This window comes from Phaethon lepturus, unplaced genomic scaffold (assembly GCF_000687285.1).
Source record: "Phaethon lepturus isolate BGI_N335 unplaced genomic scaffold, ASM68728v1 scaffold6019, whole genome shotgun sequence".
Taxonomy (NCBI): domain Eukaryota; kingdom Metazoa; phylum Chordata; class Aves; order Phaethontiformes; family Phaethontidae; genus Phaethon; species Phaethon lepturus.
In genome coordinates this window covers 32,442-58,599 of record NW_010564085.1, presented here as the reverse complement: position 1 = coordinate 58,599, position 26,158 = coordinate 32,442, and the positions used below count along the sequence as shown (strand labels likewise).

General features: G+C 43.8%; 1 protein-coding gene across 1 annotated transcript; it reads left to right on the top strand.

The window, feature by feature from the left end:
* Nucleotides 1–53: 53 nt before the first annotated feature.
* On the top strand, nt 54–24,692 carry CD38 (CD38 molecule). Its single transcript, XM_010294756.1, has 8 exons — nt 54–292; nt 16,002–16,131; nt 16,784–16,919; nt 17,721–17,803; nt 19,506–19,582; nt 20,301–20,393; nt 22,608–22,694; nt 24,626–24,692. The coding sequence occupies exons 1-8, from the start codon at nt 54–56 to the stop codon at nt 24,690–24,692; spliced, it is 912 nt and encodes a 303-aa protein (XP_010293058.1).
* The last annotated feature ends 1,466 nt before the right edge of the window (nt 24,693–26,158 follow it).

Genomic DNA, 26,158 nt, shown 5'->3' with positions numbered 1-26,158 from the left:
TGCCTCTGCCTCGGATAGCAGCTGCTGCTGCTCTTCACCCAGGCCAGGCGAGGATGCCTTTCCGGCAGGGCTCTGCCCGGGCGCGGCAGCGCACCGTCCTTCTGGTGGGCATGGTGGTCCTGCTGACCGCCCTCGTCCTCGCCGTCGTGCTGGCCTCTGTCCTGACTCCGGGAAAGCAGGAGGTCAGTCCGAAAATGCTGAAGTGGAAGGACAGAGGGACCACTAAGAACCTGCAAGAAGTCATCCTGGGAAGATGCTACAACTATGTCACGGCGCGGTACCCTGAGCTGCGGTGAGTAAGCGGTCCCGGTCGTGCATCAGGTGTGTAACGAGAACAGAAAAGAGCTGTTTCTCACCTCCACCCGGCCATGTCTGCTGGGATTGCAGTGGCAGAGAGAAATCAGGGGGGTGAGACAGACCCCTGTTTTGTAGCACAACGTACAAACTCGGGCAGCAACTGGCGGTGCCCGAGTGGTGGCTTCTTCAGGAAACTACCCGCAGAGCCAGTGCAAGTAACCCCAGTCCTAGGTCAAAACGTAATCATAAATGGATTTTGCAACTCCTTAAAGCCAGCTAAAATAAAAGCTGGATTCCAACAGGTTTGAGTACGTGGGGGTGAAGCAATTTGCTTTAAGGCTGATCTGCCAAAAATCCTGTAACGACACTGCAGTCACATAAGCAAAACTACACAGGAGGGGGGAAAAGGAAGCAGTTCAGCACAGATTTATAGGACGGACAAAGATGTTAGAAATATCTTGGCGTTACCCAGAACAGATGTTCTTCACATGGGGGTAAGACCTTGCGATGAGCGCAGACAGCCCGCACGGAGGGTTGGCAGTGCCAGCACAGCAGCCCTGGGCAAAACCTTCACCCAGCGGTGGTCCCTGCCCAGCCCACCGCAGCAGGCAGTGTGACAGCCCGAGCAGCCCACCGCTCCGCCGTTGCAGTAGAGGATTCCCGGGGCCCAGGTCTGCAATAGAGTATTAGGGCTGAGAACTGATTTTCTGATCCCCTTCACCGCAGGGAAAGGCAGAGTTATGAAATAATGAGTGCTCCGGCCCCCCCTGCAGGTATTGGGGACCCTCAGGAGAGGATCCAGAGCAGCCAGGATCTCTCCGCAGGGACCCACCCATCACTTCTGTGGCACCAGCCACCCTATTTTGTGTCCGCAGTAAGCCTCCACCAGGCATTTCCACCACTTCGGGCTGAGCGCCGTGGGGCTGCCCTGCACCTTGGCCAGGTGACAGAACCAACCTGTCTTTGTCTTGAAAAAGGCAATCGCCACCTGTCATTTTCGTGACACTGAGCTGATGAGAACAAAGTTGTACATAGTTCGCTTCCATTTGGCCATCCCTTGGCCTCAGATGTCCGGTGCCGTATGAAAAAGATGATTTGCAGCATTTGAAGGGAAGTGGGCACGTGGAAAATCATGGCCTGAGCGTGCAGAGGCTTAAGTTCATGCTTTACATTAAGCACCTAAGTGGGTTTAGTGAAGGGAAGGGGGATTCTTTTACAAATAATATTAAAAAGCTCCTGAAGCTTTTGCAAAACCTTGTACATGTTTCTAAAAGCACACACTCACTTATTAAAGAAGTATACATTCAATATTTAATTGAAATTGTTTTGAAGCCTAATAGCCTTTATTACTTATGCTTGCTTCATTCAAATTGGGGTGCTGAAGGTGTAAAAACCACTTTTGTGTGAGTATGTTTTCAGCCAGTGTCACATGTGTTTTCATTCACTGGGAATAATTTGTTTAAGCAATTCTTTCAAGGACACTTTTCAAAAAATCACAAACCCATGACTGTAAGTTTCCTAAAAAGGTTGTTTTTACAAGGCATAACATTTTGTGCTATTCATAATCCAATAGTGTTTAATAGCTTCATGGCTGTGAGCTCTGTTTCTTTCAGATGAAATGACTTCTGTATAGTAGGACCCTTTTTTGTTTTATTTAAGAGAGAAATTTATGCGAGACAGAGAGCACTGAAAAAGGAAAAATAGGCTCTTTTACTTACACATTAAATGTTCAGGAGGTTCCTGACCAGAGAATTAAACGTAGGGAATCCAACCTAAGATTCCTCGTTTCTGATCCTGCTGAGCTCAGTGCAGTTTGTCACGTAACCAACGGCTTCTGTCGCTGGCACTTTCTGATAATAAAGCAGTTGCATTTAGGACACATCAGAGAGCTCCGTATCTTTCATCCTGCGCTCTTTCATCATTAACGTAGGCCTTGGATCTTGCATCGCACGAGGTCTTTTGTGTACTTAATCAAAGAAAAGATGTAGGAACAGGGAACTGCAGAAACGCGGGCAGGCTTATGAGCTGAGCAAGCTGTGTCCTATGCTCAGTTAGGACTTTCGTTGCCACGACTCCCACTATCACTTGCCTTGGTTAAAACTTTTCATTTCCTCATAAGTTTGTCCATGGTCTGTTCTTGCCCTTTTAATCTTACACCAATATGTGCGTTTGTTTAAAAAGCTCTGCTTTTTGTAAACTTGTGGACATTTCCTCATATTTTTACTTTTTTATACCAGAGTCACCAAGTTCCATCTTTGACAATATTTTCTTTTTTTTTTTTTTTTAAATAGCAGTCTATTCGCTGTAGTAGTTAGTGTGACTATTTACTACATTTTGGAGTGCCGTATTTCAAACTGGAATAGCTGGCAGGTTTGGGAAAAAAGGGGGATTGTTGACCTATGAATATGGACTTTGTAATGTTTCTAGGTATCACAGGCGGATTTAACAGAGGCCACAAGTCTACAGGCCCCATTTAGCTCTGCTTTTGCAACTGCGTGCTGTAAATCATGCGACAAGGCTGCGGACATGCTAATGTACTCCGTCACCCTCACGGCTGCTTTAATCCTAGGGGATGCCTCCTTGCACTCTCCCACGTCTTACCGGAGCCCCGGAGACCATACACAAGTCAGCACGCTCTGGTCACGCTCTTGTCTTTTCCGAAACGAGCTGTGGGCTGAGCCCAAGCCCGGTGAGGCCACTGGAAAGAACTGTCTGCAGTCGGGTTCTCTAAGCACCTCATATGCAAACAGATTTTATCCTCTCAATTCGCTTATTCTCTAAAATCGTCAAAACGTTCAGGCGCTGCATTGAACTTGCTCGCTAAACGGTTCTCAGGTACTGCATACAGCGCCTGCTGGTAATAATTTTGTTTAACTGCCTGCATGCAATACAAGCCTTGGTTTTATTTCTGCTGCTGGGAGATTGACTGTTAGGATTCGTACACATAGAATACACTAACTTTCCTCAGTTAGTCTTCCTGCGTAGAACTGTCATCATGCCAAAGTCAAGGAGAAACAAGCACAGAATACCAAATGCTTCCAATAATGTATTTTCACTATTAATTAGCCCCATTTTTTAGGAAAAAATGCAGATAGTATAGCAGCAGGCTTTAGGGGTTTCATTCCCTGTACACATTGCTAGGTACACACATTAAAGAGTAGTATTTCATTTTGGCTTCCCTGGAAAATACTGGCTGCTGCCAGAAGACAGAGCTAAAGCAATAGTTTGTCACAGCTCAATAGTCCTTTTTTTTTTTGCCCCCCAACATTAACAAAAGCTGCAAGTTCTGCTTTCACTAATCTTGCAAAAATTCTATACTCATCAACCACAGCCATTGGTATGTATTGTAGTTTTGTCTGAATAAAGGCAGTTCGGTCTGAAGGAGAAATTTGACCTCAAATTACTTCGTCTCCTCTTCCCCAACAACGCGACTCCCTCTTGTGGCAGTTCTCATACTCCAGAAAAGCACTTTTCTCATTCAGAAACACAACACTGGTCAAGACCAGTTGTGGCGACGCAGTAACTTACCCATTGCTTGGAAGATGTTGTTTAAGATGGTTTTGCACCTTGATGCCTGCTCGGAGAGAACAGATAGTAACAGATGTAGCATAAAACTTGCTGATAGAAAGTTGACTGATTTAGTTTTCCTTATCACCGTGCTTGAATTGTCAAGCTGAGGTCAGATGTGATCAGCACTTTGTGACCTGGGAAAGGAGGGGAGAAGACACATTATCTACAAGGTCATAGTCACTGATCCCCAAAACACAAATAATGTTTATTTGTTTTTTTCAATCTAGAAGTAAACTCATCTTACGTTTGCAGCTCAAGAGATTTTTCATTCCCAGATAATGACTACTCCCCCCTCAGATCTGCAGTCACTTCGTGGTCTCTGATTCACCCAAGCTAAGCCAAGTTTGCAAGGACCTGCTATACAAAAATGGCTGAAGTCAAACCAGCTTATTTTTTGTCTAACCTCTGCCAGTGAGAGAGCGCCCAGGACATAGACGGGGAGCCCCTTCAGTAACGCATGTGACTCTCAGGCCCGGCAATCCTACTGTGTCTGACTGAGCAGTGCAAAAACCCGGTGAGGAAGATGCAAAGCCTAGAACTTCAATACATTTTTCATGCAGTGTTGTGTGGACCTGCAACATAGATTTCCCCTTTAAATACAATTGGGCCAACCAATGTTGTTTCTATAGTTAGTGGCAAATTCCTGTTATAACAAATTTTAACAGTCTATAGTTCCATTAAATTTAGTAAAAGTTGGTGCATGTTTGGGAGGGCTTTGTCTCCGGACTTCATGATCATGAATGCATCTTGCCTTTCCATTCCTTTGGAGCCTGTGGAGATGGACATACTTGTTGTCAAAAAGAACATATGAAACATGATTTTGTGTGAGCTACTATTGTGCTTGCAGCATAATTTCTTCCAGAAAGAAATCTGGGATTTGTTGTTTGTAGGCTTACTTTTGCATTTTGCCTTCATGCTTTGCTAGGAATTTTTAATTTAATTTCCTTCTATTTGTTCACTGATTGTTAACACTTTCACATCAAGCATAGCACTAAACAACAGCCATGACTTGATTCAGTCTCACAAAACCCATAGCCTTATTTTATATTACCATGACATTATACTCAAACTTATCTGAGATTTGTGTTTTCATGAGGAAAAAAATGCCTTACATATGAGAAACTTTTGGTGAATCAGTCTTCTGAAGAGTATGGTGTTATACCCAAATCATAACACATTAGCAGCCCTAGCAGAGTGCACTGTAGAATTCTAAAGCTTCTGAATATACAACAAACTGCAAAGGATTTAGCTTCTATTTTTTAAAAATACAATTTCTAAAAAGAAATTGAATTCTTACACCGTGTCTTGTGTTTCCAGAGCAAACAAATGGCTTTATTTGCACTCTCTGTCTGCAGAAAAAGTCATGGGGTCCTGGTGGACAAACTGAACGTGAGCTACCAGTGTGTCCTTGTGGTAAAGGCCAGTGGTATCTTGGGCTGCACGAGGAGCAATGTTGGCAGCAGGTGGAGGGAGGTGATCCTTCTCCTCTACTCAGCACTGGTGAGATGCATCTGGAGTGCTGGGTCCACTTCTGGGCTCCCCAGTACAAAGGAGTCATGGATATACTTGGGGCACATCTAGTGAAGGGCCACAAAGGTGATTGGTGTGTCTGACATACAAGGAGAGGCTGAGGGAGCTGGGACTGTTCAGCCTGGAGAAGAGAAGGCTCAGGGAAGATCTTACCAGTGTGTATGAACACCTGATGGGGGAGTAAAGAAGAGGGAGCCAGCCTTTTCTCAGTGGTATCCAGTTGCAGGACAAGAGGCAATGGGTACTGATTAAAATACAGGAAATGCCATTTAAACATAAGAATAAAACACCTTTTTTTTTTTACTGTAAGGGTGATCGAAGAGTGGAACATGTTGCCTGGAGAGGCTGTGGTTTCTCCATCCTTGGAGATATTAAAAACCCAACTGGACATGGCCCTGAGCAACCTGTTCCGAGCCAGGGGTTGGACTAGACGATCTCCAGAGGTGTCTTCCTATTCTTCCATTTCGTAGAAAATGCTTTTAGACTTGCAAGAGGTCCATTGGGTAACTAGCTAACTGGGTAACTAGGACAAACAGTGATGCAGAAACCTTTTGGCTTATCTGTAGTGGCAATGGTGTTGATATCTGTTCCTACTTTTGGTTTGTCTCTTGGTATTAAGATGCACACTTTATCATCATAATAACACGCTGCTTATTAAAATGGCCACGTCAGAACATTTGTTACAATGCTTCAGTGTATGCTCTTAGTATTTCCCTCTCTATTTCATGTGCCACTGCATTGACTTTAATATCTTTCCTGTGTTAGCCTTTGATATAGGAAACATGCATAGTTCTGGTTTTCATTTCTTCTGCCCTTCAATATTTATAACAAAATCTTCTTTTACAATTGTTTTTCCCTAACTTGTATATGAGTGACTTCTTTGACTGTTCTTGTATTTTCTTGGTAACTAAGATATAATCATTATAAATATTAACAACTGTTTGAGTCTTACTCAGAGGTACACTTCCACTGAAATAAGCTGTACTGAGCTTTAACAGGGAACTGGAATATAACATTTACTAGGCACAAACATATAGTTGTTAGCACTTTAGGATGTAGAGGTAGTGCTACTGGTTCTGTAGTTGGTCCTTCAAGTGAGTCATCACGCTGTTTAAAGCAAGTTTCAGGAACTATTCTGGGCTATAAGAGAGAGCTCCATTTGGGTTTTATTGTAATTTCTTTCTAGAGGTAGCTCATTAGAAAGAAATAATTTTCTCTTTGGCAAGAGACAAGTTCATATGGCAGTGGGTAGCTGTCATTTATTTTTTCTTGAGATAATTAATCACCAACATATTCATTTCTGCTCTCCTGGAGTATAAGCATCAATGCTAGACTGTGAAAGGCCATCCAATTCTGCGCAAAGCTCAAACTCGGTTCTGCACAAAAAAATTACCCTCCCAGGCCGTTACTCCACAGACAACAACAACCCAAAGCCTGAGAGTATCCTGCAAGTTTAAGGAGGAGATGTCAAAAGATGCATTGTCTTTTATCCATGACCAACACTGATGTACTTCTGAGGTACAGAAATGCTTTTGAGATCTGAATTTGTCTCTTGCTTTGGCAGGCATATGTCAGCTCACCTGTCTGTTGTCTGTACTGAGTTATAATTATATTAAAATTGTTGTTAAATGACTGTATATTTCTCACATACTCAAACTCCTTACATTTATTTAACTGTGGTTAGATATTTAATGGTTCTTCCTGCAAGATTCTGTAGGATTTCAAATAATTTTTCACATTTGGGTTAGCTTAACTGCATCACGATTACCCCACCATCATATATTAAAATCTCCATGCAGTGAAAGTCTCCTTTGGTTTTAATCCCAGATACCAGGTATCATTCTGTCTGTACTGGCCTTCTACACATTAATCAGAAGTATTTGTCGATGAATTACTGTTCAACTTAGTTTGCTACTGCAACTTCATGCAGCTATTTAGTCACGCACAGCCAGTTAGCTGCCTGTTCTTTGCCTTCTCTCTTGTTTATTGGTTTTATAGAATTGGCTATACAGAGCAATGGCTGGTGGCTGCCTAAATTACCACCCCAGGACTGAAATTATTAAATGTTTGGATGAGCCAATCTAAGAGCCTGCTGTTGCTGAAAGGGGGAATCCTGTTCCCTCCCACCTCTCCCTGCTGCAGTTTTTCTGTAACATCTGTAGGGATGTCAGTGGAACGGCCGTGCTCAGAGATGGCTTGCTGATGGTATCGCTCAGCTGTCGTTTCTAAGGTGTGGTGAAAACCTGAGAACTGTTTAACACCCCAGAGCACCATGGGGAAGTATCACTTTGCTTATCCATAGGGATAGGAGGAATAGATCCTTTTTTCCCTCTAGGGACAAATGAAAATCTCTCTCAAGTGTCCAAGAGTGAAAACAGATGCCGTCTATCTTCCCAGGAGGTGACACCAAACGAAGGTATTAGCAAGGAGCTCACTCACCGTTGTACTAGATCTCCAGTCTGTTCCCTTGTCCTTGTCCTGCTGACACCTGCCCCTCTTGAAGCAGGGACTTCTCCTGATTTATTGCATTTATGCCACATCCCAGCAGTTTTGGTACTGCAAATTCATGTTACGGAAAAAAATCTGCATCGTCATTAAGCCATTGAGTGTTTCCTGGCTATAACATACTTTTATTTAGATAATTCTTATAGAAGTGTTTTTCCACGTTTAATATTAAAAATAAAACAGCACTAAAGATACACTTTCTAATTAAGAGGCAAAATGCCAGCTTAAATTTACTCCCTCTATATCTGTTGAAGACATGGCCCTCACTTGGAAGCTTAAATTCTGGAGCAACTATGACCCTCTGTCGAAATGCAGCCCAGGTGAGACTGCTGCCCTTCTAGAAGCTGCGTCCCACTTACAGAGCATTGTTGAAAACACCATCTGCTTAAGCAGCTTGTTTTTTCACCCAGGAAAGCTGAAATCCAGCCAGCAAAAAAAATCTGCTTATGTAGATGAACTCTTCACTGGTTTATAGCTGCCACCTCTTGGCTCAACCCTGCTCGGAAGGGTGGTAAGGTTTAGTGTTGTCCTGCAGCACCGGTTCCCGGCTCACATAAAATACTCCAGGAGCTATAAACCAAAGCCACAAGTACAGCTGCCCTTACAGCCCTCTCATTCCTGCCAGAGGTGAAGGACTGGCATGACGAGGAGCTATCATTGTTCCAGGTCGTTCCTCATACACGAACATACGCAGCCCTGTGGTGAGGAAATCTCACCTTGCATTCTTTTTTCCAGACCTCCCAGACTCCTCACATCTGCTGTGGGGAATTTGATTGCTCTGTCTACAGGCAACTTTTCCAGAGGTCATCTTTCTCTGGGGCAGAGTTTTGGATCTTCGTTTCTATCCCCAGTCAGTTCCTGCAATGCTTTCTTTACTGGCTTTTGAACTGTTTAATTAACAGAGAGCAATACTGACAAGATCAAGCTGCCAAAAAAACCCGAATATGTCATTCTCATATTGAAAAAAAAGTCATCTGCCATAAATGTTACAGTGGCAGACACTTTGTAATAATTAAACTAAGTGGGTAGTGAGAGGCTAGTGCTCATTGAAGATGTTGAGATTGACAGCTCTTCCATGATTTTTTTTCCTTCATGCTTTCCTTTGGTAATTTTCCCCCTCTCAATTATCCTAATGCTAGAAGCAGCAAATAGTACTCTCCTCAAATCCTCAGCAATGACAGCATGTTGGCTGACCTCTCTTAATTCACATTTGTCTGATTTTTAGCACAAAGATACCTGATGGGAGATTTTAGGTGCTAGAGTAATAGGAACGAAGCGGATCCGTTGAACGCACGTACCCATTTTCTGAGTCAGTGGTCTGGAGATGGGTCAGGCCGTCACCCAGCATGACAAACCGCACGCCTTGGGGGTTGACCTCGGCTGCTGCTCCTCAGAAGTCCCTTCTCCCGCGTGATGGCAGTGTTCTCCTTGTGTTCATCTCCCCACACCCGCTGCTCAAGTTGGCTGCAGACCCGTCCAACTACAGCCGCCTGGGCCGGGCTTTGCAGCGGCTCCAAGAAAGCTGCTCCAAAGCAGCAGTGAGACCTGGCAAGGCTGGAAGAGGCAGCAGAAGGAAAAAAAGAAATATTGAGGGTGAAAAGGTAGCAAAAGGATTCTGGCTTACAGAGGGCTTCCCCTCACCACAGGCGTACAGGTTGTTGTTCATTGCATAATTTTTTTACAATATAAAGGCATGGCTACTCATAAGCTCTCATGAAAAAACGGATCGACAACGGATGCATAAATTGCACAGCAGTTTGCAGCCATCAGAGGTTACCTAAAAGAGGCAGATAAACTGACACACAGGCAAAGATGCGTCTGTTAGACGCAGAAGCATTGCTACACCATTTAGATCCTTTGATACGCATTTTCCTTCTGAGAAGGAGTCTGGTCTTTTACAGGTGAAGATGAATCCTTAGACCCCCAGTAGAGTGTGAATTGCTCTCGTGCCTTTAAGGAGCTTTGTTATAACCACAAACTTCTCACTGACTTTTTAAAGAGCCAGATTTCTGAGTGCTTAGGTGCATATCTGCAGTACTATTTCAGCTAACAGTGGTTGCAAATGAGAAGGGATTATTTTTACAAATTGCAACTGCTGGCGAGGTTTGATCCCTGCAAAGACAAGTTATATAAAGGGCTCTTGGGACTGTTTCCAGCTCTAACTTCAGAGCCCCACCACAGAGGCCACAATTAAAATCTCTGTTTGGCCTGAAGACATTGTCGTGTTTTAGAAAGAAAACTCAGGACCTTAGAAAAGCCGCTGTTGTCTGCAGGGGAGACCACGTCTCACCGAGGAAGTGTCTCTGCCTGGTAGAGCGATTCCAACAATATGGGCAAAATTGACTGGGTTCTCCAGAACAAAGCCTGGAAGTAATTTTTGCTTGTAAATTTAAAGTGGGTCCCATATTTGAAGCACTTCTCTCAAATTTTTGAGTAAAATACTAGAGGCAACACAGCCCAAGAACTGCTGCCCTTCTTGAGATGTTTTTAGAATCCAATGTCAGTCCAGTGCTGAAGTGAAAACAAGACATGGTTCATGGTGTAACTGAAATCAGCAGGGATGAAACTTATCCTTGATATTACACCAATTAAATCAATTTCAATTGGGGATGAATTTGCTCTGTCGTGTCCAGTTAAAGAAAAAAAAAATCCATTACAAAGTAAAGAAGAAAATTACCTATATTAATTGTGATTTCCCAGGTAGCTCAGTGCTGTCCCATCCCCTTAAGTGAAAGGATACTCTCTCAAGGTCAGCCAGACCAGTGTACTGATATGCAAGAAATAATGATGCAGAAGCTGTCTATTTTTCTAATATGCACATTAAAGTTTGGCTGCTAGGATAGCTGCTAATGGAAATATTCTCAGCCCCAGTTTCCATTTAATAGATTACTGTGATATTCATTAAAAAAAGCGTAAATGGATAGAAATACTCAAATTCATTGGAGAATGCAACTTCTACCCAAATCTAAGGAGAAGTGCAGAATATGCTTTGCATTATGTATAACGTTCGTATTTAATAAGGAAATGTAGTTTTAATGGTTATTTGTATCCCAGCCCTTACTGGGATATCCTTATACTGAGTGCAGGATATATTCTTGATCTCCAAAAGGTCATAAGGCAAGTGCTGCAATCCTTGCTTTCCAGAGAAAAGGTTGCAGGTTCAGTTCTTGAGTTTACAGCAGGTTTCACAATATTCCTTCTCAGCCTGTTAGTTATTATTTCACATTTACCAGCATTTCCCAAACTCTAATCATAATTTAAAAGTTTGAAAAAATTAAACATAAAATTAGAGTGTATTTGTTTTACATGTCCCTGAATTTGGGTTAAATATTTCAGATTCTGTAGTAGAATAAAAGGCCTTAGAGATTTCTGCATAAACAAAGTTAGCCTCAAAGGAAGAAATCCATTACGCATAAAGATGTGATATTTGCAGATATGATGCAGAATTAATATGCAACCCAAAACATACAAACAAAAACCAGAGAAGGAGAGTACACCACAGCAATGTGGTACATAAGTGTATTTACTGTGGACTCCTGTATCTGAATTAGATAAATTCAGTTAACTGGTAGACTGGTGATCTCTTTCGCACCTTTCTTCTATAAACCAACAAAGAAAACAAAATGAGCCCATTCTGTGACTGAGAACTTCCCAATAAGAAGCTGGGAGCAGCCTTAAAAGGACATTTTTTTCCCAGGTGCTTTTTGGCAAGGCAGATGTGCTTGTTTCAACTTGAAAGTGTTCTTGCTGTAATTTTTAGCATACCAAGTGCCAGCAAACTTCTCATTCTGCCTTCAGGAGGCCCAGAGCTATAACGGGTCTCTGCCCTTGCCTCTGCTCAGTGTGAGTTAAATGGTGCAAGAGAGACAAATATTTTCTTGCTGTGGTGGATAGAAGGACTTTTGAAACTTTATTTTCTGGAGAAGAGGAGGCTGAGGGGAGACCTTACAACTACCTGAAAGGGGGCTGTGGTGAGGTGGGTGTTGGTCTCTTCTCCCAAGTAACTGCGATAGGACGAGAGGAAATGGCCTCAAGTTGCACCAGGGGAGGTTTCAACTGGGTATTAGGAAAAATTTCTTTGTTGAAAGAGTGGTCAAGCGTTGGAACAGGCTGCCCAGAGAGGTGGTGGAGTCACCATCACTGGAAGCGTTCTAAAAACATGTGGCATTTCAGGACATGGTTTAGTGGGCATGGCGGTGTTGGGTTGATGGTTGGACTGGATGATCTTAAAGGTCTTTTCCAACCTTAATGATTCTGTGATCTTCCTGGAGCTGGGATTATCAAGTTCTAAAGCTTTCTCATTGCTTATTTTTTCATATATCCACCAAAATCACTACTCTGTGTGACTGGTAATCTCTTTGAGATGTGAGGCAAAACCTGTACTTCATATCAGAGAAATAGCTTTCTAATGGCAAATCAATAGATTATTCTTATTCAGTTGTAAAAATGTATATGTTGATAGGTGAGGATAGTGAAAATGAAATATTGTTTCTCTTTTGTATGTCTTTTTTTACATTGAAGATCTGTATTTTGATTTCTAAAACAATGCTGAAATTGCCTGTTTTCTATAGCAGCCCATCATCATGCCTCATCATCCTTCTGTGAGGTACAACTGGAAGTACCACACTGATTACCAGCTGTAGAAGACCTTCCCCCATTTGAAGGCTAAGCCCTGCCACTTCTGTGACATTAAACATAGTTTTGCTTAGCACTGCCAGGACTGTTCTCTCTGTTAGAGGTGACATCCATGCACATCAGCAAGGGCTGAGCTTGGTCTCTTGAAATGCTAGAAAACTGATGCTTTGAACTCATGACTCAGCAAGCTGTCTCAGCAGGATTGTGAATCACCTGGATGGTTGTTGCTTCATGCTTCTCATGGCCGTGAGTTGAGTTCAGCAGCAGAAATGCTTTGAACTGTGTCTATGACTTATGTCTTTGCTTTGGGAATAAAAAAACCCCAGGTTTTCTTATGATTCCTTGACAAATATTTTGTCTTCTGAGGCCAAACTTAAAAACTTTGCAATATGAAAGGATAAATGACCAGGTAACAACCAACACCTGGGGCTGTCAACACTGTTATACATAACAGATTTCAGGAGCTGCTTAAAAAAAAAAAAAAAAGAAGAAAAAAAAAAGAGTCCTGCCAAGAGGGCAAATCATTTGACAGATTAGAAACTATGAGCCATATAAATGTCTTTGAGATGTACCGGTGCTTGCAGACAAGCCCTACAAATTCTCTTTATGATACCATTGACTGTGCAAAGCAAAGGGGACAGCTGTCTATTCTGTAATGTCACCCCTTAATCAGCAGGTGCCCTCTCTTTTGGCTGAATCAATGCGGTCATGATGTAATCCTATGTACCAGGGAGAGGCATTTACAACTTCCCATTCCCTAAATGAAGTACCGAGGCTGGGAGGGTGGTCTGTGTGGATTACTTACACAGTTTGCAGCCAGAGACAAGCTCCTCCGGGAGAAAATTTAATACACCCAAGTTAAATTCTGCTAAGTAGAATACCCCCTGAGATGCCAGTAAAAGCAAAGCAATGACTGTGCTCCCTAGAGCATCTGCAGTTTGGCTTCTTATTTCTACAGTGACTGTAACTGAAAGCCCATTTAGACTCCTGGATAAAAGACAATAGCCCAGTAAAAAACTATCAACGTTCTTAGCCTTTACTTACCTGGAGGTAAATTTGGTTCATACAAACAAGAGGTGTTCTCCCTAACGCAGCTGCGGCTGCCCCTGTAACAGATCGGCACGGTAAGAAATGAAATTCGGCATGTGGCCAGAACCGCCCCGGTTGGCCATACAGCGGGAGACCCTTCAGGCTGACCTGCCTTGTCCCGGCCCCCAGGCTCTGCCTGCATTTCAGACAGCACTGCACGGTGGCGGTACCCAAGCCAGTTTTAAATCGACACGGTCAGGCTATGGGACATCTGCATCCAGATAGAGCTCTGCGGTGTAATGCAGAATGAGAGATGAGGACATATCCACCACAGCCCCTGCACAGAGGAGGACTGGAAGAAGCTGGGGCATGAAAACCTGCTCTAGCAACCACCTTGGTGGTATGACCTCCCAATAACCGATACCATATATAATGCTAAGTTAGATTTTTTACTATATAAATAAAGGCAGACAAGAAAGAAGGCCAAGGACATCCTGCTGTGGATTGCCTGGTCCTTCTGGGTACGATACTGGCCCAAGCCTCTGTAGTGTGTCTGACGGAGACATTCCCTCTGGTGCGTAGTGCTGCCAGGTGCTCTCGCTTTCTTTTGGACATAGATAGACATGAGTCTGGCCTCCTCTTTGTGTGATGTTTATTTTCCCTAAGGCTTGGGAAGGGAAAGAAGACAGTTCATATCCAGACAGAGAGGAAATGGCCAGGAGCTGACAAGCGGTCCTGGGTCCCGGAGTTTAGATGTGGCCCATGTAACACAAACAGATCAACTTCTCTGTGTTCCAGTTCGCCCCTCTGACGCTCAAACGAGCACTCAGTAGAAATCTTGGTCAAGTTCAGTAGTAGGAATGAGATCACACAACTGTAGGGAAGATTAACTTGAAAATGTTTGGAAATCTTAATTTTTTGAATCTTCCTTTTTTTTTTTTTTGTTTGGAAATCTTCAATCTTCATTTTTCTTAATCCCTTCAGGACTATTTTTAAGACTAACCAAATTCCACGTCCTACACGTTAGCTGAGGACCAACTGGGCACAGCCTGCAGCTGTGTGTCTGTCATGTACTGATCGATCAGTGTTATTTTTGTAGTGCTCTGAAGGCATTCGTTTCTTCACACAAAACAAAGTCCATCCTTCAAACAGCTTTTAGTGGGAACACACTGGGAGATGATTGCAAAGAGCGAAGAAAGAGTGGATGAGTCAAAGACAGAGTAGCTCCATTCAGACATGCAGACAGCGGGATAATGCAGTCAGCCTTTTAAATTTACATAAAAATAGGGAAGAGAAGGATGGAAAATTACTGCATTACTGTCACTGCTGTAATGAGAGGGGCAGGCTTTCCACGTGGGCCTGAAACTACGGGAGCGCGGAGAGGAAGGGAAGTGCACCCATGGGGGACAGCCTTGAAAACACACGCTAGACAGGCAATAATTATGAATTCTCTTAACGCAAAGTTTTCATCCATTACTGCAAGTACAAGAAAGCAAATGTCCTGAGCCGTCCCAAACCTCGTTGTATGCTGCAGCTTCAGGACAGGAGCGTGGTACCACTTCGGTATAGAGATACCGTTGCTTGCCAGCGCCGTGCAGCGGGTTGCCTCTCGGTAGTACGAAAGGAGCCCTGCGGCCGCCAGCAGAGGTGGGCTTTATTTCCCAGGCTGACAAAGCAGCACCTTGAGAAACAAGTGTAGGCTGAGGTGATCGGGTTGTGTCGTGGCATGTGCCGGCTCCCCCCGTGTACGTTTAGTGGGGTCCCTCTGACTCACACCCGTGAGAACGAAAGGGCCAGAACCTGCAGGAACAGGAGACTGAAAAGAAACCACTGGAGACCAAGCACACGATTTGGATCTCAGTTGTACATGTAGAAATCAGCTGTGGCTCCAGCAAAGTCAATAGCTGCAAATCAGTGCATAAATGAAAGTAATATTTTGTTTTAGATAAAATTACAGATATTCTTTCTGTAGGGTCAAATGCTCTGCAGGGAAACACACGAGCATATTTTTGGGTCACTACCTGAGGTGCAGAATCCTTCAGCCATACTTTTAAAATGTACAACCTATATTCTGCCACATTTGCTTCTCATGATTTGGTATGAATAATCAAGAAATTCGATCTTCTGCTTATGTGATATCAGCACTGCTTTTTCTAAGGGACAAAAGCATAGGGGGCATTCAGATATTGCAATAATCAGTAATTTAAAATGCAGGAGAGAGAGAGAGATATGTTTTAGAGCTACTCATTCCTCAGTTCATACTCAGTTTGCTGAAGTTACTCTTCTTTTTTAATGAGTAATGTATTTTGGTGCCTGAGCATAGTCAGAACTCTTTTAAAATCTGATCCATAGTGTTTGACCATAACAGAAGGAGATTCTTTCACAGTCATAAATACTCATAAATACTAATTAACTGTGTTTTAATTTTTCGGCAGAGATAAGGATTGCCTAAAAATATGGGAATCGTTAAAACATGCATTCATTTACAAGAATCCCTGTAATATTACATCAGAAGATTATCAGCCCCTAATGGAGTTAGCGAGTCATCCTATACCCTGTAACAAGGTAACAGCACAATGCACGGTGGGCTGCGCAAGGAGGGTTGTTGTGGGACGACGTGTCTGTGCAGTGCTCTGAGTGATGGACCCTGTCCATAACGGCTGTGAGTGTCTGTAGGTCAACGAGGATAACATTTTGCTCTTGTGCTTCCTGAAGTAGCGTTATCAGCTTCGGACCCCAGTAACCGCGCTCATTCTCTGTCACTGGAAAATTGTCCCTGGGTAAGGCTTGTCTCAGGTGTCAGTACTGGGGTGGTCCTGGTGAAGTGCCGGAGATGTCCCTGTTCCCTGAGCATACGGCGCTCTGTAAGGAGCATGCTATCATGCTGTAGGAGGGACACTGCTTCCAAAAAGCTGCTCTTCCATGTGCAGTTCAAAAGCACACAACGAATTAGGTATATATCCTATGAGAACTCGTCAAAACCTTTCTTTCAAAATGCTTTACAGGCTGAACATGTCCATTTCCACAAAAAATAGCCACCGAGAAAGATTCTGGAAATGTGAGAACCCACTGCAGCCCACTGATGTCATCTTGGAGCATTTCAATAAAAATTAAAACTCCCTCATTATCATGAACAATTTTTGCTTTTCTCCAGGAAAATTTCCTGACCAGCTCTAGTATAAGTATAACTTATGAGGTATTTTACCTTATTTCACAGTCACTGTTTTGGAGCAAGACAAATGACCTCGCTCATCGTTATACAAAATCCAATCAAAATTTCCTTACCTTGGAGGACACCTTGTTGGGTTATATGGCTGATAGAGTTTCATGGTGTGGAGACCCCTCTGCTCCAGGTAATAAGTCCTATTTTTTCCAAAGCAAATCAGAATACTGGAATTCCAGTTTATTCTTTTCTCTTGTATATCTAGACCTAAACACATTCATTTTCTCATATGCTTTTCTTTAACTTAGTTTAAAACCTTACTTGTATTTCTGTCCTATGTTATGGAAGAATAAAAATAATACTTGTTTCTCAGGTTATTTAAAAAAAAAAAAACACGACTTTTTTGCTACTATTAAAACACCATGTTGCTTCTTGGACTAATGGTTATATCTCGCCTTCTTTATCAAGATTACTTGGTTCCTTCCTGTGACTTCTATGGGACGAACTGCAAAATAGGAATGCCATTCAAGAAGGTCCTGGCCATAGGCCAGTCAAAGTGGTGGGGGCTTTATGTCGGTACCCTGGGGTTATTGATGCCCACAGGACTCCTGGGTTGATGCTTAAAGCTAGCAACCTCTAAAATGGGCTGGAATTACTGAAAATGTTGGGCAAAGTTTAATTTTGCAATGCAATTGGACAGCATTGTCAAGAACCAACCTGTTTCTCACATTGAGGACTACATGTTTTCCCTTCTCAATTTTCTTAGATTTATTTGCATACAGCGCCTGCAGCCGCCTCCCTGAGCATGTGTGAGCAAACAGGAAGACTTTCGAACACACACAGATTTCCTCTTAGAGCCCTTTCCTCATGTAGCCCTCTTGCTTTGGTAGGGGCAAATCTTTTTGCCATCATTAATCAGCTCTTAAAGCCATATTAACATTGCGACAATATTCACTCTAACCTTAGCTATTCCATAAATGTTTCTTTTCAGGAATCAACTATGAATCTTGTCCAAAACGAAGTGAATGTGAGAGCAACCCTAGCTCTGTATTCTGGAAGATGGCATCCAAGATGGTAAGATCTAGAATAAAACTCCCTGAATCCAAGAATGTTGAAAGGCACTAAGTTCCTGACACTGCCAAAAATGTGAGTTTGCAGATTGGACTTAAAACACAGACTAACAAAAGTTCACACGAGCTTTAGCCATAGGGGCTAAAAATCATGGGTTTGGAAATTTGTAGTAGTACAATATTTAATGTCCCTGTAGTTTGGGCATTCTTATTTGTGGGCAGAGACTGTGTGCCAGCGTCTAGAACAACACCTGGCAGACAGCTGGAGCTTTGCAAATGATGTTTACAATAGTAATAATAATCACCACCTTAATTAAATCACAGGACTGAAACTGATAAAATAAAATACATTTTAGCATGTCAATGTTGAGAGCAGTGCCCAATTTGGGCACAGAAATTTTCCAAGGAGCTGAGAATCCCCTTGCACCTTCCCAGCATAAACCTGAAGAGCACGTCCTCCCGCAATGGTATCTATCTGGCACGGTTCCTACGATGTACCCACCCAGACACACGTGCCAGGTCCCATCACAGGAATGAGACCCTGCTAGTCTGCATTGAGCAGTTAGCCTGGCTTTGTTGAATCAGCACTTTACAGAAAAAAACTGCCAGAAAAAAAACTGTTTTCCTTTATCAGTTTGATTTTACATGTCTCTCAAGACTTCACCCTTCATACCACTATTAGTCCCAGGTGGAAAACAAGCATTCCTGTATGCTTCAGCTCTTAACGTACGTAAGAAAAAGTCTGCTCACTGTAAAAAAAAATATGTTTTGTGGGTAACTAATCCCCTTGGTTCCAGAGCCTGGGAGGGATAAACTGCCATAGAGACAGGCTTGCTCGACTGCAGGCTTTCTACTCCAAATAAATTTAAGATCTACTAAAACTCATTATTACATTAGAAAGTTACACATCAGGAAACTTTCCTGTAACTTCACAGCTCTCGAGACCTGAGTTTGAGCCACATTGTTTACATGTAAGAGGACTTGCAAGATATAAGTACAGCCACCTGTAAAAGTGTTAAGCTTTTTAAAACTTCCTTGTCTTGCCAACGGATTATATCTCTAGAATGGGTACTTTATGTTGTAACCTTAGTAGTCTTTAAATATTTGGACACGAGTTTTAAAGAATAAAAGAACAGTGATCACATGGTCCAGTAATTTAAAAATCAGTTAAAAAAACACTCAGTGATGAGTCTTACTAAAACCACTGGGGAGAAAAATCCCAAGCCACAAAAGAACACAGTGCGTGAGTCACAAGGTAACGCATACACAATGGTTTGCATGTCCTTAAACTTGTGGCATTTCTGTTCTGGCTCGTCCTCACCACCTGAGTTAAAGCAGTCTGAGGGTTATTCCAAGTTACTGAGGGGGGGAACAGCCCCATCAGAGAGCTGTAGCTGCTGGCGCTCTGGAAAGTTGCATCCCCTGTAAAAACTGAAAACAGCAGTGACAGGAAAGTTGCGATACCAATCCCATGCAACCTCACACCGCCAATTTATAGCTGGCTAATGCAGCTTTATGATAGATTTGCCATAGCCTTTAGAGGATTTTTTTTCACTGGCGTGTTCTGTTAAAATATTGGCCAGATCCCTTACTTGTGTAAGTCAGTTCTGATGATATCAAAGAAGTTACAGCGATTTCTACTAGCCCCAAGTCTGACGTGGCACTGCACGTGGCGTCAGAGTATAATGTCCATTTGTTTCGTTCAGTTTGCAGAAGCAGCATGTGGTGTGGTTCAAGTGATGCTCAACGGATCAGTAGAAGCTGGAGCTTTCAGAAGCAGCAGGTATTTCCTCATCATCCTACCATGTTTCTGTGGGTCCTGTATGCTGGTGAACATGTCTTTGCCAGCGGGTCCCACTGCAGAATGGATTTTGGGAAACTCATATAGCGGTCCAAAGCATTGACTACTGCAAAGATTATTCACTTAACTCCTTCTGTACTGTGACTGTAGCTGAAATCCTTCTGAGGGTATGTGGGTGGGGTATCCAATGTGCTCCTACTGCACAAAGTAACTTCATTATTACAGTTTATTTATTCACTACACATGAAAGACACATTTCTAATTGTTCATGGAGCTGACTGGACTTTCCTCCCTCCAGACAGTGCTTCCTTGCGTTACCTGGTTGGAAGTGCAGTCTTGTATAATATCAAAAGATGAAGAATATGGTGGTTGGGAGAACAGCCATGTTCAGTCTCCCTTGCACCAAACTAAACCAGTAGCCAATAAACCAAACAGGAGAAAAGGCACTAAAGATGGAAAAACGTCAGCTTTTTTCAGTCTGCAGACAGTGGCAAAAGTTCTTATGAAAGTGAAATAAGAATGGGGAGAAAAATCTTTTACCACAAGGTAATTAAATAGTCTGTGAAAATCCGTTGGCAAAATAATGTTCCTTCACTGAGAATAATAGCAGCACTAATAAGCACTAGTATTTGGAGAACAGACTCTGCATCTTGTTTAGATAATGAAGAACGTTTTGCTTTTTCACATCCCATTCTAACAGCATTTTTGGAAGCATTGAGATCTTTAACCTAAATCCAGATAAAGTCTCTGCAGTACACATTTGGCTTATGCATGACATCGGTGGACCTCAAAGGTAAGTGATGCGGTAGGGAACGACGAGCCATGTGTAGAAGGCAGGCGGCACACCTCAGTTCTGACGACACTTAACCTGCTCACGAAACTTGCCCTACACTCAGTCTCCCAGCTGCTTACTTTACTGGAAAGAATAACATCTGGACTGTTGTTTCCTTTAGTATTTTTCATAGGTACTGCTCAATGGTTATAGCTAAGACACATTTGCCTTGCTTTCAAGAAGTTCCCTGACCTTTAAATTCCTTCCAACCCCAGTGAGCTCTACAGACCCTTATTATGGGTGCTGCACTGAAGTTGCAAGAGCAGGTTATGTTTGCAAGGGTGAGCAGCTGAAAAATAAGTTTTTCCACAGGAATAATACAATTATGCTGACCAGAACCATTTTTGACAAAATAATTTCAAATGCAGGAAGAAGTTTCCCGGGGAGGTTATAGAGTCTCCATCTGTGGACATACCCAAAACCTGGCTGGCAACCTACTCTAGCTGATATTGCTTGAATTAGATGATCTCAAGTGGTCCCTTCCAACCTAAATGATTCTGTGATTTTTAATAACAAATCTGTAGTTTAAATGCTTATCATGGAATTTCTGATACCAGAGCAGTGACCTCAGATCACATCTGAGCCTTTCTGAGTGACCTTTTTCATCCAGGTCAGATTCCTTTGCAGACCTATCACGTTTCAAGCACTAAGCATGAGGTTCAGTGCCTTTGGCCCCTACCCTCAGAGTGTTGTGGTTCAAGTGGTTTTAATGTACCGCCACGTTTTCTCCTGCTCCTAAGGCCCCCCCGACCCGAGGCAGCAGCTTTGATGCTGTGGGTCAGGAGGCAGGCCGTGATGATGCAGTGCAAGTCAGGAACGAGCGTGGACCCAGCAGGGACCCTTGCTCAGACAGCCTCACTGTCTGACACAGTGCCAGCCCGGTGTTGCAACCCCTCCCCTGGCTCTGACACCCAGAAGAGTCTCTTTGCCACACAAAGAGACAAAACTATCACAGCTCACAGGCATGCGTCTGGCCTGTGGTCAGCATGCCAGACATATTCTTGTGGCCCATTGCACAGAGGTTTGCTGAAGAAAAGAACATTGGGTAATCTGTACATTAGTTGCCCCAAACATGGCACTTGGTCCTTTGTCCCATGGTTTCCCAACATCAGAAAAGCCACCATGTTCCTCCTCGACAGCTTCAACAACCTGGTGCCCTGCCAGCCTTCCTGACATATCCTTCCCCTGCGCCAAGTTCACAGCATTTTCCTTTTTACCTGCTTCCAAGGAGAAGGAGGAAAGGTAGCTCCAATATGTAATCCTTCCATCTTCTGATTTGTATCCCATGTTGAATTGCTGATAACACCTGGTAAGTCTTGTGAACAAAGAAGAGTGGGTTCTGCTTTCCACTAATGCCGTATGTTAGGAACTGGATTTGGCCTGATGTCTCCCCCATTCTCTAGACCAGGAGATGATTTTTATCCTGAGGTCACAGGTCTTTTGCAGTGGCTCTGTCTGTGTCTCTGACATTTGTCAACCCTCCCATTACAACTTTCAGGCCCCTTGGGCTATCTCAAGCAAATTAAACATAGAGATAAAGATCTCAAAGGTATGACACTGTTACATGCTTCATGAAGCCGTTAGCTGGATGGCAAAGCAGCATACAAGTAAGGGCTCCTACCCGTGGAAAGCAACTGAAACAGCCCCTGGCAACACAGAGTAGCAGCAGCCACAGACTGAGTCAAACAGGAGATGCTCATATCTTGCTTCCTCCCATGTTTTCTAGCTGCTTCTTGCTATCTTATGTCCTACCTGGGACTTAGCTGCTGGTTTTCGTGACTGGCCCTTTCTCACCACACAGAGGACTTGATCACTTTGTCCTTCCACAGATTTGAATAAGCTTTATATCGCACTCCTGTGGATGGCGGCCACCCGTGGCCCTGGAGCAGTTCTAGAGCACATTGAACTGTGAATGGAACCGAGTTATTTCCCACAGATGTTTTCCAGCATAAAGTTCTTGTGCGAGATACACAGTTGAACATCACATAGTCTCTACCAGCGAAGGCCCATTGGTAGCGAAAACACCATAAACCCAATGGACTTTACAGCACATTAGCAGACAAGCTTTTAAAGAATCTTACCTGAAATAAGGCAAAGTGACATAGTGTGGAATTTAGTTGAGCTTCTTGTACACTTGTACAAGGAACACAAGTAATGTAAGAGTTTTCTTTCCAGTGAATCCTGCTCGGGTCATTCCATAAAGAGGTTAAAAAGCATCCTAGAAGAGCGAAACTTTAAGATCACCTGTGAAGACAATTACAGGTAATTTACCTGCTCTTATTGGTATCAACTTGCTAACATAAAACAAATATTGTACCTCCCTCTTGATATAATATAGGTTTCCTGGTTTACAGCAGACTAGAGCAGACTCCCCTTTTACTGCCATCACATCCCTTCGATGTGTCTGTGTGCTTCTCGGGGGCTTCCACTTGTGCCACAGACCTCCTCTTGGCTGGGTCTGGGGCTTGGTCTCTGCCCTGCACGCCAGGAGGGCACCGCCACTGAGGATGTTCAGTTGCCTCCAAGGAAGGAGGAATCCAACCTCTCTCAACAGTTTCATCCGGCTGGGATTTTACCTACAATAATCACAACCAAAGAGGCAGCTTTCCTCCCTGCTGCACGCAGATAACGCAGTACAGCAAGGATGCTCCTTGCTTCCTTCGCTATGGTTTGAGCTTACTTTCCGTCCAGCTGCTTTGTCAGAGAGTGAGGCGTGAGGCATGATAAGTATTATTAATTACTCTAATTCCCCATTGTCAGGAGATAAAAACAGGAGTCTGGGAAACAGAACAGCCCAAGTGCTGACTTGCCTGAAATGTCTCTCTGCCTGCGCAGGAGATAACAAAAGCCTGAGACCCTTTATCCCTCTGTGTGGGTTCAGAGACCTTCACACAGAGCAAGTGTTCATTTGTGACATTAAAAAAGCAGCAAGGGTTCAACATTACTCATATCTTATCTGTCAGGAACAGCTCATCAGAGTGAAGGGCTCATACTTTGATTAGAACATTTCCAAGGTAAACATTTCTATAAACTACTGAGTTTGTGACATTAGCTTTAAATAAGGAAAAGTTGGTCTGCAAAGGAGACGAATACCTTATCTGGTGCTAGGATTTTAATCTTGAAGGCAAAGCAATATATTCCTGTCTAGGTGTTGCTAAACCTGATTAATGGGTACTCCGCACACTGTGAAAAAATTAACAGTGGTGCATAAATCTGCCAAATCGTGATGCTTATGTACTTGCTTTCTGTTTGGGTGACTGCGGCTTTAACCAATACTCCCTGTAAGCGGGTAGAAATTGTTTCAGCCTAAGATGAAATAAGCTAAGGGGCCAGGGAGGAAGAGGAAATATGTAGTAGCTTACATCCCCCATGGGTCAGCACAAGGAGAAACCTGCAACACGGCACAAAGAGCTGTTGACGTGCTCGTTGCTGCGGCTCGCAACTCACTTCTTCAGGTGGAATAACAAGCAGGGCTTTTTGCCAGAGCTCAACTAACACGTAAACAACTCTGTAGAGCAACAGGGACAATTCATTTTAGTATTTTATATACAGAGCAATAATAAAATAATCAATGTACATGTGCAGAAAAAACTCTTCAGGATGGACTGTGTAAGTTAGCTTCACTCCCCTGAAGTCACTGCAGACAGAGCTGTGTGGGGCCGTGTGTCAGCTGAGCTTTTCGTGCCACATAGCAATTGATGCTGATCAGTTGCTCTGTGTCAGTAGTGTCTTCCAGAAGTAACTAAAAATTTTGATTCACTGGATGTACTTCTGGCAAAAAATCTGCCAATATCTGACATTGTTAGCGCAGTTGTACACTGTAGCAGTAGGGGTTACCACATCAGCAAGATGAACTCCAGCATGGCAGCTGCTCTGCAGTCAGTGCAAGAGATCGTACTTCTTTCTCATAATTATTTTTGTCATCACAGCGTAGCTGACGTGCTGTGAGTTCACACCCTACTTCATTTCATACTCACTTGCTCTTGTCCCTAACCCCTATAAACATCAAAGTTATCTTTCTGCAGCAAGATCTAAAAAAAATTATCCTAAGAAAAGGATCCACATCCACTTGATAAGCACAGATGTAACACGCGCTTTGACTTTCACGTCGCATTTAGTAACCGTGGGGTTTTATTCTGTTGTCCTTGCAAAGCGATTACCAAATACTTGCTTGTTTTTGTGTCTTATCACAGGCCAGTTCAGCTCCTTCAGTGTGTGCAGAGCCCTGACCACACAGACTGCAGACTCTGCACTCCGTGAAACGGAGCGCTCCGCGCTATCGAAGGCTTTCATTATTTGTGTGTAAAGCTGGAAAAGATGTGGCTACCTAACTTAGAGTGATAAATAGCAGCGTGGTGCGTACAGACGCCACGGCCAGAAGTCCTTCCTGTGATACTAACAGCCGAGGAGCAGGAGATGATACTTGAGGTGTGATTACCGTACACACGCGCACGCAAACGTGGTATTTTGGAGGGGCCGCGGGCACGTTCTGTGGCTGAGGGGGGATGCTGTGCCCTGCTTTGCTCCTTCCTGTACAGCTCCCCGTGTGCCCAGAGGGTCAGAGCGGGGATTCCCTGGGGTGTGCACAGAGAAGAAAGAGACTTCCCAGCGGAGGCAGAACCTGCTGTGACCGAGCACTGAACCACATCAGAGCTTGGCTCCCTCTTCACTGAAAGGCTGGATGGAAAATGGCCGGAGGAGCACGCTATGCTCCTCCTGCATCCCAGTGCAATATTCCCCAGAGAGGAACGCTGCCCGGCGGCACGTGGTGTAGGTCGTGTTTCTCCCAGGGACGTGGTGCCTCTGAGCAAGCACGCGATTGTTCTTACCTTTTAAAGGGCATCACAGTAAGTGGCTGGTGGGGAAACAGCCGAGCTGAGCCAAGAAAAGACCAGAAACTGCTCAGGTGGTTGCCAGCATCTGTAAGAACATGTCAAGTGTGTACCTGGGGAGAGAAAATAGCAAGACTGACTCAGACAACCCCGTTAAAAATCCTACTGGAAACACTGCTGCAGTTCAGATTACATTTTATTCTTAGTATAGCAATAAGTCTAAGCCTTCCAACTTTCATAAAAGGTCTCTCAGGCCACAGCTTGGCCATCCAACGGAATAGAGACAAACACCAAAAGGTTGCCACAGGGAGGACCTCCGTTTCTGAGGTGCAAGGTGGTGCCTCGCGGCGTGTAATTCACTGGGACACGCCGGCAGTGCGGTGAAACAGCAGGCTTCATTGATTCCCTTCGAGTTCTGTTTTGCCGGTCTCGTATGTGTAGTCAAGTGCCGTGCCCATGACAAAACAAAGATGCGTGGCCAGCTTGCGGCCGCGGCTGTGGTACCCTCGTGCGGCGCCATTGAGACCGAGAGCAGGCTTTGCCGGCGGCCGCCCTCCTGGCACCCAGCCGTCTGCCGGTGTGTTAGGGAGACAGAGGTTTCCACGGTCCCACAGGCAGAAGGTGGCAATGCTGTATGTTTTAGCGGCCACCCGGTGCGCGAGCTGTCCTCACGGGACTACACAAGCTGGTGTCATTTCGAGCACCTCTAGTTAAACCGTAGCTCTGCGATACGCAGGCCTGCGCCGAGCGCAGCTGGACCACACCCAGGGCCTCACCCATAACGTTTCCGTTAAGTGAAATGTGTTTTTATTTGCACTCTGTTATGTGACTACGGACATGCATCAACACGGACACACACCCATACTTCCAAATCGGCTATTCTGACTCTAGGTC